An 18858-nucleotide genomic window follows, 5' to 3' on the forward strand; every position below is an offset into this window, starting at 1 on the left:
AACAATATGTTTTTTCTGTCTTTAGCAAGTGTTTCATAATTGAGTAAATTACTCTCAACTTTTTTGCTGGACTTCTTATCGCACTGGCAGATCACATCTGCACTTGACTCTGAGCCAAATCATCCCATTAGCCTTATTGCTGCCATCTGACACCTGATAATGTAGACATCGAGGGTAAGGGCAGAGTTTGGTCATATTGATCTTTCAACATCAGATTACCAACCGATGGATGACAGCAGAGTCAAACCTCATTTACCTCAGTGAAATCCCTCTCCCAGTTTCATAGACAGAATGTTTTTCATTAGGCTTGTTGTTGTTAGTATCACTGTTCTTGAAAGGTAATTAGGGGTTACAAAATGTAAAGTCAAAATAAAGTATTTGTTTGTATCCATCACGACTCTATCTTGAACCATTAAGCATTCCAAACCCTGAGCATCCTCAGATCTTCTTAGGATTTTCTGAGGAACTCAAAACTTTACTTTAAAACATTTAAATCGAAGCATATGCAGGAATTTTGAATATGATATCAATCAATCAGGCAGGTTAAACCTTTGGCCTTTATCTTACTTTGTTGACTTTGCTCTAATTGAAACATATGAGCGCTACAGTCTTAAACATGCTGTTGGCTTGAAAGGTCAAAGCATTTATGTCCCTCGAGGTTTGAAAGGGATGTGCAGCATCAGGTCTGATTGGGTTGAAGTTCTGCAGTAACCAGCGGCATGTTTTCTATCGTATTTATTTTAAACTGTAACTGCATGTACATCATGTGAAGGCATCAGACTTACCTGAATTTGCTTTTTAATTGGTTTTTAATGTTGAGTCAACTCAGACACGTTTGCTATGTCAGGCTTATAGGTCACGAAAACCTAATTGGGTTTTTAATAAGAATATTGTTTAGAACGTGACTGATTGCCAACATAGTTCTGTCTGCTGGCAGATATACACAAACAGTGATGAATATTTTCTATCACACTAAATTTTACTAATTTTATCCATTGTGATCATCGACACTTGAACATAGGGGTTCGAAGTTCCTCCAGGTGCTCAAACCTTTATTTAAAGTTGTAAATCCATCATTTCCATCATAAACTGTTTATTTACTAGCTAAGCATGTTATATTTTAACAATTATCTTTAAAAAGATATATTAATTAGGCTCTTATACCTTGAACTCATCATCAATAGTTGTTTTTTTAAGAACTTCTCCATTAGTAACTTTTTAGCTTGCCATCTAATTCAACTGTTTATCCGTAACTTTTAGTGGACCCATCAGAGTGAGGCTACTCTTAAAAGGGCCTATAGAGGGTTTATGAAAGGAGTTCAAAGTTCTCCCGTCATACTCACCACCGCATAAATGGAAATTTTCTGAAAGCACAGTTTTCATATCACATACACACCTTGTCACATAAAAATCCCAAGCAGCATAACTTACATATATGTATAAAAAAACACTATATTAGCCTCTAAAAGTTAGTTTGAGCTGTTCATCAGTAACTTTTATTTTAAAGGAGTATTTATAGTTATTCAGCTATTTGCTTTACTTGACTTGTCTGTTACTTTTGTTACTTGATTGTTCAGCTGCCCTCATTTTCACGCCCTCTCATTAGTGTCCAGCTGGTTTTTACCTGTGAAGCAATACAGTTTTTAAAAAATAATCCTCAAAATGTTTTGCATTGCCTTCCTTGGTCACTTCACATCTGCACACCTTGCCAAAGTAATTTTACATCAGCATGAGTACCTCCATTTGAAAATAGCTTCTTAACGAATCAAAAAGAAAAATCCTTGGACATTACGATAGGACTGGGACTGGCTGGAGAAATATTCTTCTACAACCTGGATGGGTGCATGTAAAAATCTTCTACTGTCAAACTCTGCACATATCACCAACTTACTGGCAAGATTTAAGAATAAAAACATATTCATAAGCAATGGCTCAGTGCAACAAATAAAAAAGGAGTTTGATTCCTCTCATATGTGCAGCCTCAGCAGCACCACAACCTCTCACACACACATCCAAGAACATACAAATGAGAAAATCCAAACTAGTTTATTTACAAACACAGTAGGCCTACCAGTAAAAATGATCAAGAGTCAGTTAAGAAGCACTGTGTTACATTTCTACCTCTTTCTTTTACACAGACTAGCTCTCCTTATTTTCCATTCCTAATTTACTTTTGATTGTGGAGCAATTTAGTTTATAAGCCAAAAGATTGCGGGCTCCATATTTCAGAAACTCATGTGTATAAGCACAAACAAGCGTCTGTAAAAATGATGACAGGAACAGCATTTTCGTAGTGAATCTCCTTCTAATGTAAACTGAATAATGGACAAGTAGCCAACCAAGCATCAACAGAGGAGTGATAAAATATTATTTTTACAGTCTCTTAAAATCTTTTACGGTGTACACAAACAAAAACAAAACATAAATCTGCTTTCCAGTCGCTGCGAAATGCACAATGTTTTTCTTCAGCGCAGACTGAATGCTCACAGTTCAAAGTAGATGGTGAAATCCATACAGCATTAACAAAATAGTTGCAATGCAACAACAGAGAGGGGCAGCAACCGTCTTTATTCATTCTTGCATCTATATCCTCAGTGAGAACTATACAACTCCTTTTAATTTCGTGTCTACATCTCTGAATGCACTGTGACCGATAGAGGCTCAAGTGTAAACATATTTCAGTGATCATAGAAGCAGGCACAAACAAAGCCAAGTAGAGAGTAAATTCATGCACAGCATTACATGGTTTATGAGCGGTGCTTACAAGGAACCACTCTGAATAGAGCCAGGAAGGGCTCATGCATATCTATTCCATAGAGTGTGTTAAATGTCCCTTAATTCAATAGCCAAACCAATCTCTATTAAGATGATAATGTACTTGTCGATAAGCAAAACACACAGGTGCGTTGCAAATCATACAGAGGGGTTTAATACCTCATAAGGCAAAAATGGCTTAAGACAAGACTGACAGCAAAAGGCCGGGTTGCACAGCAGCTGCTATGCTGCTTCACCAGTTGGATGACTTTAAATGTCAAAGGTTTGTTGAAACACCGTATTTATCTGACTATTATCCCAACCGTGGCAAGCCAACAAAACAAAAAGAGAGGGGTGGGGGTTGTTTCTAATCACTCTCTGTGAGTTCAACACAAATATCAGAGGATATTTTCAATTGGAGAAAGTAGGCCACTGAAAACAGGCCATTTCAACAGTGTTTTAAAATATTCACCCAGCGAATCTGGCGAATAGGAAATAGATTACAAAAGTAGACAATAAGATGTTCACGTTATATATGTGTAGATTTTTTTTCTTTTTCATATTAGCTCAATAACAATGTTCAGGCTTGGTTTTACACATACATTAAAAGCTGCCACACCCACAGAGTGTCCAGGAAAAAGAGGAAAGAAGAGAGCAGGATGCAGGTGCACAAAGACACCCACTGCAGCACCGTCTCAACTTAAATATCTGTGCAGTTGAGTAGAAAACAACACTTCTGTACATCAGAGACACTAAAAAACTTCACAGAAACAACATTACATTGATGAACACTTTTCACATTAAAAACAAGCATCGTATGGTCTAAGAGTCAGAGATATCTGTAGTGATATGACACGCTGAAAAGAGAAATATCTTCTAACGACCAATCTTTCAAAAGTAGGCAAATTAATGGGACTAAATAAGTGTTAGCTCCCAAAGCCACTCCTGAAAACGTGAACAAAAACTGAAATAAAACATTGTGGATAAAAAATAAAAATGAGGGATCACGTGCACTGCTCTGTGTGTACATTGATGATCCCACGTGTGTGCATGTGAAGGAAGTTGAAAATTTCGTGAGGCATGGCATGGAACCCTGGCCGTGGCTTGACGTTGTCATAGTAGTGGTGAGTGATGAAGATGCCAGAGGGGTTCATGGGAAATGCCCAGAACCCGTAGAGATGGACCTCCTCACACATTTCTAAGGCAGCGGTCACAAGCATCAGCCCGCTGCTCAGCCGCTTTGCCCGGATGCCTTGAACTGCCCAGAAACGCTGCACATTGAGCAGGTACTGCGGGTGGAAGAAGAACACGCCTCTCTGGGAGTCAAAATCATCCAGCATGTACTTGACTCTGAAGGATACGTCTGTGTTGCGGGTGTTGTAGAAGGCAGGTAGCACCACTGAGGAGTTCTCAAAATTCTGCAGTACCTCGTAAAACGGTCGCCGCCATTTCTCCAGCTTCTGAAATCTAAAGAGAAAGTGATTCATACAAGAGAACACAAGAGGAAGAAGCATACTGTAGAGACAAAGAGCTTTATGCTTCCCCTTAGATCCATATTTACAGTACCTCTCAGTAATAATGCTCGGATTTATTGTCACCAGATCTGTTTTAGTGCCCACATCTGCTGAGTACTTCTCATTTATGGGGGGTATGTTGCACCTGAAAAAAAGACAGAAAGTCAGCAGGAGTTCACATCATCTTGACTTTAACTTGACATATTTCAAAATAGGCTTCTTGGGCTGTTTGGATCAACTAAGCAGAACCAATATGGCACACCCAGGTGGGTGAAATTAATCCAGCCACTGTTGTAAAAATCCATTTTTATGTGAGCCCTGCAAATTAACAGCCATACACATGTTTTTTTTTTTCTTTTACATGTTGAAGAGGCCACAAAGATGCCACAAAAATGTGAAGGATTCATGTAACAACATAATGTGGTGCAGGGCTGGAAACCAAAGTTGTGAACTGTAGTATCTCTGCCCCCAGGTGCTGAATTTCAGTTTCAAACATGGAATTAATAAAGATCAGTGTACTTTAAAATGAGTTAAAGCACATAGCCCAAAATAATCACAAACTTCTGTAGTGTTTCTTGAAGGACAAGACCGTTTTTTTTAAATTGGGTCCTTGATTTCACATTATAACATGATGTTCTACTCACCCCTGCTTGTTGTTGGTAATTTGGAGCTGTTCCGAAGATATTCGACAGGCGTCTGGCTGCTCTCTTGAGATATTCGGCCATGAAACGGTTTCCTATGGGCAACGTTATACAGGCACAAACTATGCTGTTTATAATTTATTAATTACTGTACACTAGCACTGATAACGTGGAGGTGCGTCGCTTACTTAAAAAAATCCGGGGTACTGTAATTTTTATTTTTTGTCGTAAAGTCTGTGTGTGTTTGTCCGTGGGCTGTCTGTGGTAGTAGCACGATGATGACGCCAGTAACACCCACTTTACGACAAAAATTAAAAATGACAGTAACCCGGATTTTTTTAAGTAAGCGAAATTATAAACAGCATAGTTTGTGCCTGTATAACGTTGCCCATAGGAAACCGTTTCATGGCCAAATATCTCAAGAGAGCAGCCAGACGCCTCTCGAATATCTTCAGAACAGCTCCAAATTACCAACAACAAGCAGGGGTGAGTAGAACATCATGTTATAATGTGAAATCAAGGGCCCAATGTCAAAAAAACGGTCTTGTCCTTTAAATGCCTTAACCTAACCAACAGTTTGTGTTGCTAAGCCTAACCAAAACACCAGTAGAATTGTGGTAAGTGAATGAAAACAAAGAGGTGGAAAAATTGTTGTCAAAGGTGAGTCCCATGTTTGGGGATCCTGGGACTTCCGTCCTGCTTCTCCAGACACCTTATGGCTACCTTGCTGTCTATTTATAACTAAACTCTCCAAAAAACTTTTCTCACCACTGCCATCTAATACTGCTGAGACTGTGTCTGGCATCAGTGCCAAAGCACACCAGGTGCATATCTCAGAGATGTGCAGTGCTTTGACAAAATGGCAGTATGTTGAAGGTTTAAGAATATTGAACATTAAGCTACGGATATTAACTTTAAGATCTTCTTGTAGTATATAGTAATCAACTAGCTAGCTAGCTTCAGCTGACATTAGTCACTGAAACCAGTCTGAAATGAGAAACCCATTTTGTTTGCCTGTGTGAGAAATCAAGGATTCACAGTTTACAAAATTACTGAAAGATATTCACGAGTTAACATTGAACAACAGCCTAAATGGGAGAAAATAGTCAAACTACTAGACAGGAACATTCCTAACTACATATGCAAAGTTTTGGATAAAAGTTTTTTTGTGTGATTACATGTTTTGTTGGCATTACAAACTTCAAGTCATTATCTCTCCAGCAGTACAAACAATATTATCATTCTATTACACCATGTACAATTTACAATTTCCACAATCATAAATCACAAAAAATAGTCATGATTATCCTTGTGCAGCCAAACATAACAAAGAGGGAAAGATTACATCCTGCCTACCTAAAAACGAAATCTGCTGCGTCAATTTCCTTTCCACATTTACTGTTCTTGATGATCCCGCCATTTCCAATAACAGCACACTTCTTGTATTGTGATTTGGAATACGGCATATCCTGAATGAAACGGACATTGTTGTAAGAAAGACAGCGCAGTGGAGCTTTTGACATTAAAAAGATCTTTTCAAAGGGTTTAGAAACGTCAGGACAACAACGAAATAAAAGGGAAAAGAGCAAGAACAGAGAGCCGCACATTAAGGAGCGATTAACTCACATCTGGGAACATCTTAAAGACCTCTGTGGTAATGGGAAGGATACCGCTGGTGTCCACCTCGTACCTCAGCTTGGTTCCTGCAGGAGTGTTCCTCTTGGTGGTGAATAAAAAGGATGGAGCATTACAGCAGCGAGACAGAGACATCCTTTAGGAGGATATCAAAGAGTATTAAAAATAAGTTTGACTGTAAAAGAAGGTACAGCAACATGAAGACCAAAAGTATCACAATAGGTGTGTTTTGTTGACATTTTTACCTTCCGACTGTCTGGGGTGTATATGTAAAACTAGTACTAGTACAAGTCAACCAACTTAATTATGGATTTTAATTTGAAATTTTTCTTTTTCTCTGACCTTACTTAAAACAAAATGTACAACAAAAAATGCTTACTTAAAGTTGCTGGTCTCCTCCTTGTTCTGCTCCCACCTACACACCTGCAGGTTTCGCCACCTCTCAAACAGCTCTGAGGTTTTCACCCTGGCAGACAGGCAGAGAGACTTGTGGTATGAGGAACGATACTCATGTCCATGTATTTTCCGATTAACCAAGTTTCTACAAGGGTATAAAGTTGAAGAAACATGGTTTAAAGAAAAAAAATAACCAAAGACAAACAAGCAGGGCAGAAATTCCTGTAATCGGCCTGTCATAACGCTTGTAACGCCACTGGATGTAGACAATAGAAAAGCTTCAACAAATGTGTCCATTTTTAGCTGTCCTTGAACTGGCATTTCCTTTGAGCTCGTTGGGTGATGAGATTTGCTCTGGGAGGCTGGCTTGGGCCATCATTTTGCTGTCTGGCAGAGGGACAGCAGCTGTTCTCTGCCACAGCTAAAGTGGCTCAGGGCCCAAAATGAGTTTGACTATAAAAGTCTGACAACCGGAGGACTGCGTATTAAAGTTCACCCGGACAATGTTCCTTTTCATTTTAGATGAGAGTTGCTTCTCAGATTGCTCTCAACACAAATGGTTGATTAAGAACTGTAATGAATGTGAACAATAATCTTCTGCCGGACGTGAAATGTTCTTTTATAGCATGCTTCAACTTAGCTGAAAGGTGTCAGAAATAAAATAAACATCGTACTGTATCTACAAGCGCTCTTTCTCTGTCAGTTTAATTTCAGATTTCCTTCATCTTTTCTTTTTACCTGCGTACACAAAGTGCGGTTTGTTAAATATGGTACGTATTTACCAAACAATTGGAAAATGCAAAAGCTCAACATCAGTTTTTAGCTCAATAGCTCTTTATCCACTCTTAGTCTCTTGGAAAATGTCATGAAAAATTTGAAGAACAGGATGTACAATCCTGACAGACTCTAGAAAAAACTTTTTTTTTTCTCAGAATTATCTCTCCGCAATGTGCAAAAATTAAATCAAAACGCAGCTTCATTTTTGGTTGATTGTTCTTACATCAACTGGAAACTGCTAAGCTTTGTCAGAGACATGTTATATTTACTGACTTTGGCATTAAATGAATGATTCCACTGAATACCAGGGCTTTATAATTGCACATGGTGATATGCTCTGTCAGTAGTAGTGGTAGTAGTTGGTTCAACATTTTTGGTCCATACTCAAACTTTTGTAACAAACATTTGTGCAGACATTCATGGTTCCCTGAGGATCCTTTCTCTTGATATTCTTTTTCACCTTTTTCTTCTAACACGATTGTCAAGTTGGCATTTGTGGTTTGGAGTGAAATGATTTAGCAACAACTGAGTTGCCATGACAATATCTGTATGTGAAAACTTCTATGTTTCTGTAAAAAGTGCTCATGACTGCTAAACAAACGACTTCATGTTCTTTTGACTTTAGCTCTATTTGTCAGTTTTTTTTCCAAATAAATTACCAAGACTTATTGGATTGAATTTGAGGCAAAGATTGAACTCATTACATTTTGTTATGGATCTGGATCTGGATCTCTCTCTCTCTAAAACTGCAAGAAAGACTGTTGTTCTTGGTGAAGGTGATCTCTGAGTCCCTTTTGAGTTATAGTATCAGATATTTGCATGTGAAAAGGCTTAACCACAAAGGTGAGCACAGGAAACACCAAACCTGCTAAACATGTCGCCTGCAACTTCACAAACTCAAACTCAAATATGATGCCAACCACCTTAAGGTATTTTTGAGGGCACAACTCTAAAGGCTGAAGAGGTCAGAAATCCAGCCAGTCAGGCAACACACTTTGTCTTGTGCTCTTTATTAGGGTCATCCACATGCTGGGGCACATTGGTCTGACAATAAAATGGTTCTTCCCCAGGAGTTTTGAGCTTCTCAAAAGATTCCATTCTTCTCCTTTAGTGGAAATAAATAGAGCGTATCTGGTTAAACAAAATGTTAAACACTGTTATTTGGATGTCCAAAAGGTAAGATTTTTGTTGTAATTTATAATTATGATGATAACTCAAATTTGTCTCATGCATTGACCTCCAGGATATTGAGTTTATTTCTGTACTAATATTTAAAAAATTGTGAGGCAAATTATAAGATAATAACTTAAGGTGAAAAAAAAGTCTAATTCTAAACACATATTTTTCTATCACATCCGATAAAAGATAACTCACATTGTCAGGACTTTGACGTCCATGATCTCTTGTCTTAGTTCCCTGCATGCAGTGGAGTTGTAGTCAAATGAGCCATCATAGTTTTCCAGATACCTGGAGGGATAAACACAGTCATCCCCTGCCTACAGCAACTAACACACAAGAGAATAAACAGCATAAACAAAAAAACTGTGCCAATCATTTGTAACAAACATGTATAAGAACATATTTAAGTAAACTATTTCTAGTTGAATACTAAATGTTTATGGTTAGAGTTTATGAAATATTAGAGTAAAAGTACAGCATTGTGGGATGACAAATGACAGAAGTGATGCAACTGATTTTAGGCCTCACAAGCAGGATGGTTATGGTGTTTATTTGACACTTGCACCAGATTCTATAACATCTTAGTCTAAACCAATGTGGTAAACTAAGATGGGAAACATAACACCTCTCATATTTTCATTAAACTGAATACAGTGAGAAGTCGCATGGTGTAAAACTGCTATTGTGGGGTTTAAATGTGTTTATATACTGTACATTCATTTAGAGGAGGAACAGGACACAGTTGGAACTGGAAAATAAAATGATTATTTTGCAGTTAGTTAGAATGGTGGATTAGATGGTTTTAGTGTAGTGTCTGGTGGATATGAGCGTGAGTGTCTGTGCTTTTGTATTAAAATATACACTGATTATCAGTTGTGCTGGCTGCAGTGTCAAGACATTTTATCTGACAGCCTAATTTTATGATACTCCGGTTCATTGTGCACATAGATGCTTTTTTGGATGATTTATGCTGATTGGATCATTTTAAATAAGTTGACATTTTTCAGTGCATTGATGCCTCGTTTTTTTTGCAGCACAGCATTAAGGTACTTCTGATCAGTATGAGCAGGCTGAATAAAGACTTTTTACGGTGTTTAACGAGCTGATTTAGTTCCCTTCTCTTAAGGCCCCATGCCCAACTCCCAAAGATAACACCCAAACATCTCTTTTTGGTATATGTGACGCTCAGTATCTGTTTAATGTGTGGTGGGATGTGGAACGGCCCAAATGACACCATAGCAGCTGGTGCGCCAAGTACTGTAGCATCAATATGGGGGAATTTTGGAATTTGTGGAGTCAAGATTGGTGAGCATAAACAATTTATACTGTATGGTTAAACAGATATGTAAAACGTTAAAAGATACTAAAAAGGGAGAACTGGACATCAAGGTTTACATTTGCCTAATTACTTGTTATATGACTCGTCTGCAGAGTTGCTCATTTTAGCCCTGATCCATAACCTTCCTGTTGAGTCTCAGCAGTGGGTGACAAAATCATCTGTCTGGCTGCATTAATTGGAGTTAAATTTATTCAAAGAATTACCTTGATAAATAGAGAATCCTTTCATGGAAAATGTCACCTTTTGTTACAATGTGCACTGGGCATTTAAATATTAATTTCATCTTCGATTAAAATGAGTTATGTCTACAATTGACAAATATACCTCTTCTCTTTTGTATCTGAGCTTTGGAAAGCTCTTGATTTGTGATTTGTCCTTTTATATGAAATGTATGACACTTGGGGGGGTACATCATGGGATTTGGCGGCAATGTTTATTTGTTGAAAGGGATGTTAGTTTTGTCAAATTTTAAATGTAGTGTGGCATTATGAAAGATGGAAAAAAAATTTGAACACATTACCTGAGCCTGTGGAAGCAAACAAGGTGAGTCTTTTTGTAAAAACCAGTCATAAAAGAATGCAACAAGCAATATAATGTCAAAATGCATTAAAAGAACAAGATGCTGGGATGGAATGATACAAAAAAGGAATGATGAAACTGGTTGTCTACATCCACCTGATGATGCAGTGTATTTCTGAGGTTATACTTCTTGGGAGTTTATGTAACATATGAGACACACTGAATTGGATTGTTCAATCTTGTTTTAGCTAAGATGATGAAACCTTTGCAAGTGTTCTCTGTTTGGTTCTTAAAGCAGTACAACAAATTACTCACGTCATGAGATGAAACCCATCTCTTACGACAAATTATTAACTGTACAACGCTGGTTTCAAACCAGTCCAGCATTTTACCACAGATACTGACATCTGCTGCTGGGTGAAATGAGGATTTGGAGATTTAGTGAAGGTCCCGTCCATATGGACAGGGAGAGTAAAGTGGAGAAGGGGGGTAAATCCAAGTCGCAGAGAGAGACAATGCAGATGTGAGAAGAGGAGATAGGAGAAGCAGAGAGAAGTGTCTACACATGTGCATGGCATACAAACAGAGTTGTGCAGAACACATGAGACACAGGTTGAGGGGGACAAGGCATTCAGAGATGGGTGCTGGATGGGACACAGAGGTAAAAGGAGAAGCCAGTACATCAACAGGAGACCGTGGTTCAACCAGCTTCGAAAGGGGGAGGGTGAGGGTTCTGGGGTCGAGGTGGACGGGATCAGACAACATGCAAGAGCAAATCTGAAGTGCAACCAGCACTGAAAAATATGAGAGTATATACCTTTCAGACTAATGAAAAAGAAAACAGCATTCTTGGGTTCTGTGAAAAATACTAAAAATGCCTTCAAACCGGCCTACCTTTGAGGGCGTTTTTTTTTCTTCTTAATGTCAGCTAGGCAGGGTGTGATTACTACGGAGATCTGTGAATCTGGCTGAAAATTCTGGCGAAAACATCTGTCAACATGCAGACAGGTTAAGTTAGAGTTAAATGTATGATGTAATCCTGTAACATCAGCACCCCTGCAAATTGTCCATCTTCCTGAAGCTGCAAATTTCAAAACAAGTAAAGAACAAAACTGTGAATGAGCAGCTGCTTGTGTTCTTTCTACAGCATCTAAGGAGACTCGTGGGCGTACACCAGTCCACACATGCAGGGCTGGGTCGTCCCGAGGTTGGCTTTGAAACTTGTGTTGTCTTTCACTCTATTTTTCTCGCTCTCTCACACACACACACACTCTCTTTTCTCAGAGATGTTGTGTAGTCAGTCATATTGGAAAGATACCTTTTCCTTCCAATTCTGGCAGGCCTCAGAGATCCATCATCGGAGAAATTAATGGGGCCGGTCCAATTTCCTGTCTCGTCCCCTTTGAGTCGGCTAAACTGTTGCGCACTAGTAAGAAAATCAGGCAGTTTATTTGGGATTTATTATCCTTTTTCTGCACACACAAGTCCATACATTCACTCATGAATCTCAAAAATTTCACATTCATACAAACATATGAAATTAAGGGGGACCAGCTTTTGGGCTGTCAAAGCTGTCAAAGTATGACACCAAAAATGGTATAAAAATATATTTTAGTAAATGACACAATGGTTTAAATGGTTAATTTATGCTCTACTGAGCTGTTGCAACGATTCTGAAAGTGATTCAGACATTCACACTTTGCAATTTTGGCTAGCAAGAGTGTTAGGCTCGTAAGACTATGTATTTAAGTCACTGTAATTTAAGGGAGAAACACTAGTCACTGCCAAATAGCTGCAAATTTCAAATTGTGTCCAAGGAACAGATTTGCCAAGTGTACTGTTGCCATTATCTGATAGCCAATTTGGGCGGCCTTTTTTTGCCAGCTTTCACTTATAAAGGGGATGTACACCAAAGATCATTGTACTCAATTTGTCTAGCATCATTCAGCCTATGAAAACAGTGAAAATCCAGCCAAGGTAACATCAAGTCTGTCAGAAACAGAAACTATGGACAGCAGGGTGCAGGGTGCAGTTTTGGACTCTGACAAGGTAAGGATGTTATTTATGTAACGTGAATAATTCAACAAATCCTGGACTGACTTTTATATTTTCTATAGAACTGTCTTATTTCTTGTTATTAGAAACTTGCCAAACACATTTAAATCATTTCAATCCATCTATCCAAACATGACTGGTTGTTCAACTTCTGCTATCATCTGACTAACAAATTCAACTATTCATGTGTGACTCATTTCTGTGAGTGCTATGTGGGCGCTGTTCTAATTTCAGTGAGGAGACTGAACCCAAAGAGCCTCTCTGGATGCATTATGAGAGCGAGTATTCATCACCGGGGACTTGTGTCAATACCAATCTGCAGGCACATTTAGCTTCTCTGAGTGCCTCTTCAACGTCTCCATAACTCTCAAAGCGACAGCTGAACACACTAAAACCAGACGCATTTGGGCTTTGGATTAGGATGTACAGAAAAAGTTAACCAAAGCAACAAAAAATAAAAGATTTGTCACCATTCCCTAACAAAGATCTTACCCATCACCAAAACGCTAATGATATAACTTTCAATGTCATGTGATGACTTGTGACTACATATCAGTTTAATATATCAAATAAGGAGGAAATCAAAATCCATTCCATCCATTTTCTCTAGCCACTTCATCCTGTTCGGGGCTGTGGGGGTTGGAGCCTATCCGAGCTAACCCTCAGCAAGACCATTTATCTCCTGCTGACTCAATTATGAGCACAGTTCAGACATTACTCCAAGCATTAGTAGACAAACAAGCACAGAGTTGTTTCGCATGTCCTCAATCTACCCTGAGGCATGACAGTCAGTGAGACTGGGACTGAGACTGAGAAGGAGGAAAGGACTTATTTTCTGTGACTTTTATGACCCTCATTTAATACGGTCTATCTAGAGGTTTCTAAATCTGAAAATGCAACATGCAAGGTTAAAATTGAAAAAGGTTTTACTTTGGGCCAAAGGATGACGGTTTCCAAACTCTAACCAGGTAGCTCTGTTGCATGGACCCAGATAAAAATCAAAACTTAACTAAAATAGATAACCATAATTTCACACAGTGGGAACCATGGACATCAACACAGTGGAAGCACAGTGGTCTCATTTTTCTCCAGTTTCTTTCAAACAGCAAACATTCCTGCTTTCAGTGAGTTTTTGTTCTCCGCCTCTAATTTTGCTGCAGTCTGTCCAAAATGAAAATGAAAAAAAGCAACAGAAGGCTGCTCAGAAACAGGGAGGTATTGTGCAGCCCGCTGACAAAATGCATCAAGAGGGGTCAATAAACAGTCCAGTCAATTAACAGAATTATCTATATAACTTTAAAGGATTGAATAACAATTCCACATGCTTATCAGTTTTTTTTAAAAATGCCAAATATTTGCTGGCTCCAGCTGCTTCAATGTAAGAACAAGCTGTTTTTCTACTTTTTATTTCGCTATAAGTATAGAGTGCTGGTAGATAATACTTCGGAATTTTCTTTTTTTTTTTTTTTTTGCTGGCCCATCTGCACAGCCAGTCATTTTTGGATGGTAACTTGCAACCTTTGCTGCTATTCCTACTGACAGGGAGTATGTTTAGCTGTCACCGTCTTCAAGTCAAGTTCTGTGCCCTCCTTCATAGAAATGTGTCACTCACTGGGATCATAATGAGCTTCTTTCAGCACTGCCATTTTACAATCCATCCTTTTCCACTACCTGATGTCAGTGAACACAGGCAGAGAGCTGATTCGTGCTATATCATAACATGGAAGCTCGGCGGCCAGATTCACAGCCAGTTTATCAAGTACAACATTGCTCATGACCTACGTTTGACATAAATGGTTGATGTCGAACATTTACAGGAGAGCCGCTTGCCTTTTTGATGGTTTGAGATTGATGTGTACACAAGGTGAGTTGGTGTAAGAGGGATGATATATTTGAAATGTAATGCAAACACCCAAATACCTCCCCTGCTGCATATCTAGATTTTGCTTTTTTTTTCTGTTGAGCCCCAAAACAAATAAGCGTGTTGTAAACATGCTGTTCTCAGGTCTGACTTTACAGGGAGAAGAGGCTGGGTGTGGTCAGACCCATGTGGACGACTTCTGATTATTTACGCTTGGGGAAATATAATACGTCACCTTCTCTTTAGTCTCCCTTTCTCTTTATTACACACGCTCACAAGCACACTCATTTCCTCACTCCCTTTCAGTCTCTCCCTGTCTCCCTCTTGCACTGTAAAGACAGACTGTAGCAAAATGGCTGCTGCTGAGCCCACTGGTTTCCGTTGTGTGGCTTGTTCCCCCCCATCTCTCTTAGGCTGAGTGAGCACTAGAAATAAAGTCAGAGCACAGGCGAAGAGAGGTGTTGTGAGTGTTGGTTCTGAATTCATGCATCTCTCTGCAGAAGACCGGATGCCATGAATCCACATTGAGTTTCACCAGACCAGCTCAGCAAGGTAGCAGGGGAGGGGTTAGTTGTGGGGGACTCTCGGATTGCAGCACATATACGTTTGCCCTGTAGTAAGCATATATGTGCTGTCTGCAAAATATCTGCAGGTGAGGGGGTAATTTTTTCATTTTTTTTTTCAGAGTGAGATCTGGTGTTCCTCATGAGCTTTTTGAAACCACCTAAAAACATCAAACATACCAGGTTCTCAGCATCTGCTCGTCTCGCACGTAATCTTTCTTAGAGTATGAAGAAAATCAGTTTGCAAGCTAGTGAATGGGCCTAAAGTAGACCACCAAACAGGGCTCAGCTCATACAAGAAGTAAGCTACAGAGCTTTGATGGAGCATGGCTCTGCAGTGGCTGTAAGTGCACTAAGTGCAGCCTGGTGAAATGATTTATTTAACAGGGACCATTAAGAAATACACATCATCTTTATCATGTTGCTATCTGCATTCATCATTGGCTCCAGTAGCTTTCATATGCATTATGATAATCATATGCCTCTGTAAGATGTAGCTATGACCAGTCAGGAAGACTGAAACAAAAAAAATCAAATAAAGATATTTGGGAAAAGAAAGGGAAAGCATTACCATACACAGCTGGGAAACTGTGTATGGCATGAATCATGATGTTTATTCCTCAGAAAATATCAAAAAAATAAATCCAATGGAAATTGTTTCTATAGAGCTGGGAAAAAGATGGATGTTTTATTGCTATTGTTCTTTCCAGTCACTAACGCTCGTCATCCCCCTGCGTCTCAGTAGTAGTTCATTCAGACTACTCCCATTTAGTGTGAGAAATTTTTCAATTTATCATTCATAATCAGTACAAGGGCGTCTTTTTAGGGCTGGATTTTATCCATGTAAGTGTGCGCAAATCTTTTACACTGTAGGGCCTGCGCTAAAATGCCCTGTTAATGACGATTAAGGGGAAATAATCAGCACTTACCTCTTGATGTAGTTTTTGCCATAGAGAATCTGTTGCAAAAGTGTGACGAGTCCAAATGCGCAAATAAATATGAAACACAGAGATCTACTGCCGAGTATATCTTTACCCGACGATGGGTCGGAGTATGCCATTCTTCGGCGCAGCATCCAGGGCTGACGGTGACACCCGGTTAGGTGTCTCTCTCCACGGCATTCAGAACCAGGATTGCAGGTGCTGAACTGGAAATTGTCCGTCACATTTCTAGGCTATTTCGCTGCTTTGCAGCATTATTGGTTATGGGTGATATGCATCGCTATTTATCACCAGTTGCGATCTCTTTTACAAAGCATTAATGATTCTGCGTCCAATTTCTAAATACCTCCTATATATATTTTCGTACGCAAACCGGCAGGTAGCAAATCGTCAAAGATCCCGCAGGTATTTGTTGATTTCTATCGTGCTTTGCGCTTCGATGGATGTCGCTCGGATGGATGTAAGCAGATTGCAGATTGCCCAAAATAGCGCGCTCCAAAGGTTTCCAGATTAAACTGAAATGTTAAATCAAACAAAGCATTGGTGCTGAGCCCGATTTTTTCTTTCTCTATATAGATTAGGTTATGGATTGAATCTGGATATGATAAATACACATCCCTTATTCTTCATCTCAAATCTGAGCAAAGCGACGTGACTGAAATGAAAAACGAGGAGGATGCGCCTTTTCTCAGCCTGGCAGCCGGGGGCGCGCCGCGTTTCTCTCACATGCTCCTTACTCAGCCAAAACCCAAGGTCACGGTCTACTTTTCAAGGATGCTTTTGCGCACCTACAGCATCCCCAAGCACTTAATTCACCTGAGGCGGCTGACGACTTCGCAGGGCCTGCCACTAACCTCTCACGACTCCATTTAAAATTAGAAATTTCAGACACAGTAACGGCACTGCTGACTCTGTGTGTATGACTGGTTCATGTATGTGTCATTTTTCAGCATTTAGCACCGTTCCTTCTGTTTTATGACCCACATGCTATGATAAACAAGAGCTGTTCTAAATTGCATTTCACTTGTAGGTCAGCCCTCAATGGACCACGACATTATCGAAATACAAAGGCTGATTGGATTCATGTCAAAACTCCTAAAAAAAGATATTGCTCATTCAAGTAAATAAGCTATAAAGTAGTGCCTCTGATTTCTGCTACAGAGCTGTTTCATTGTGTGAGTGGTGTCATCCTTGTTCAAGGTTGCCACGGCAGCGTAAACTTAACATAGCCTCCAGATCCCAAAAAAAGGCACTGTCATTATATTTTAATCATTGCCTGTGAAATGCAAGGATTTCAAAATACTGTATTTGCTGGTAGATTCAAATAACCCACAACCCCTTTTGCAAATCTAACAAACCCATATAAGCCAACATATATAATACAGAGCCACATTTTTTTCAGTGACTGGCAAACCGCTCTCCATAAATGCCAGTCATTAAGTATTTTCTCTATCTGGTTTCAAATCTTAGTGTGAGCAAGGCAAGTAAAACAGCACAGGCGAGCCTATTCGAGAACCAACAAGGCTGCATTTCCTCAGAACTCCAAAGTAAAAAGATAAGATGCAGTTCCATCCATCCATCCATTTTCTGGAGCCTGGAGCCTATCCCAGCTGTCATTGGGCAAGAGGCGAGGTACACCCTGGAAAGGTTGCCAGTCCATCACAGGGCCACAAAGAGACAAACAACTATGCACACTAACTCCTAGAGACAATTTAGAGTCATCAATGCATGTTTTTTGGAAGGTGGGAGGAAGCCAGAGTATCTGTACTGGTGACAGAACACCACCATGTAGCCCAGGGTGCAGTTCCTCTACCTCCATCTGGGTCTTTCTTTGTACTGATCTCCTGGCACAAAGGGGGTGATCCGAGCTCGTTCCACACCAGGAGCCTATACACAGTATGTTGGACCCCAAATTTGTGCCTTGTATCTAGCATACAATCTTATTGGAACAATCATGGTTTATATCTTTAAAGAAAAAATAATTCTACACTTAAAAGTATTCCCTTGGTTGGGTTGTGTACAGGTTGTGTGTGCAGAATTGCCCTGTATGGCATTTATTTATATATATTTCTGGACTAGTTTGTCATACATTGAATACTGGTTACTTTAGAAATGTCAACTATTTCATACTCCATTTTACTGTCATCTTAATTTGGCTCCCTCTGTTGGGGCAGTAACTTGCTTCCAAAATAATGCAGGTAACAAAGCAATACCATGATCAATTAGGCCCAAAAATCAAGCTGGATGATATGTACCTGTTTATAAATCATATTGTTTTATGAGTGCAATGGGGTCAGCTAATAAGTATTTCCAGTAAAATTGTTAAAGTTCCTCAAAGAAGTAAATGGATATGATCAGACCTTCTTTACTGCTGAGTTTCACATGATGTTCTACAAAAGGCTGAAGTCTGTTATAATGCTCTTGATGCATCTGACTCCTGGAACACATACCATGTCCTTAAAACTAATACACATGTACCTTTTTAGACATTTTAGAAATTTGATTTTAATCTTCCAACAAGCAATTGATTCATTTAACAGTATTTGGTTTCATTTTACATTTTGATTACTTAAGTTAAATGATGAAAATGTATCTGAATTTATACCTTCCTTATCATATTGATTACAATACCGTGTGATTTTTGATTATCACGTATATTAGGCTTACTCAAACTTTTTGTAAAT

The 18858-nt window shown here is 39.2% G+C and overlaps 1 protein-coding gene across 4 annotated transcripts; it reads right to left on the reverse strand.

Moving 5' to 3' along the window:
- Window positions 1-2549: 2549 nt before the first annotated feature.
- st8sia5 (ST8 alpha-N-acetyl-neuraminide alpha-2,8-sialyltransferase 5) lies at window positions 2550-17030 on the reverse strand. Of its 4 annotated transcripts, none has more exons than XM_075455448.1 (9): window positions 16163-17030; window positions 12073-12180; window positions 11649-11744; window positions 9092-9184; window positions 6924-7085; window positions 6536-6680; window positions 6266-6378; window positions 4321-4413; window positions 2550-4221 (listed from the first exon to the last, which is right to left on the reverse strand). In XM_075455448.1, exons 1-9 carry the CDS (start codon window positions 16306-16308, stop codon window positions 3759-3761), a joined length of 1419 nt encoding a protein of 472 aa, XP_075311563.1. In that variant the 5' UTR covers window positions 16309-17030; the 3' UTR covers window positions 2550-3758. The 4 variants fall into 4 exon arrangements, with proteins under 4 accessions (XP_075311563.1, XP_075311564.1, XP_075311565.1 ...); XM_075455449.1 differs by having other exon boundaries at window positions 6924-7010; window positions 16163-17026; XM_075455450.1 differs by lacking the exon at window positions 11649-11744 and having other exon boundaries at window positions 16163-17028.
- Window positions 17031-18858: the final 1828 nt, after the last annotated feature.

Source organism: Odontesthes bonariensis, chromosome 22 (assembly GCF_027942865.1).
Source record: "Odontesthes bonariensis isolate fOdoBon6 chromosome 22, fOdoBon6.hap1, whole genome shotgun sequence".
Taxonomy (NCBI): Eukaryota; Metazoa; Chordata; class Actinopteri; order Atheriniformes; family Atherinopsidae; genus Odontesthes; species Odontesthes bonariensis.

Coding starts and splice junctions, on each gene's coding strand:
- st8sia5 (XM_075455448.1), bottom strand. CDS start 16,308: ATGCTGCGCCGAAGAATGGCATACTCCGACCCATCGTCGGGTAAAGAT. Junction 11,745..12,072: donor GCCAGAATTGGAAGGAAAAG/GTATCTTTCCAA, acceptor GCATGTTGACAG/ATGTTTTCGCCAGAATTTTC. Junction 6,379..6,535: donor TCTTTAAGATGTTCCCAGAT/GTGAGTTAATCG, acceptor CGTTTCATTCAG/GATATGCCGTATTCCAAATC.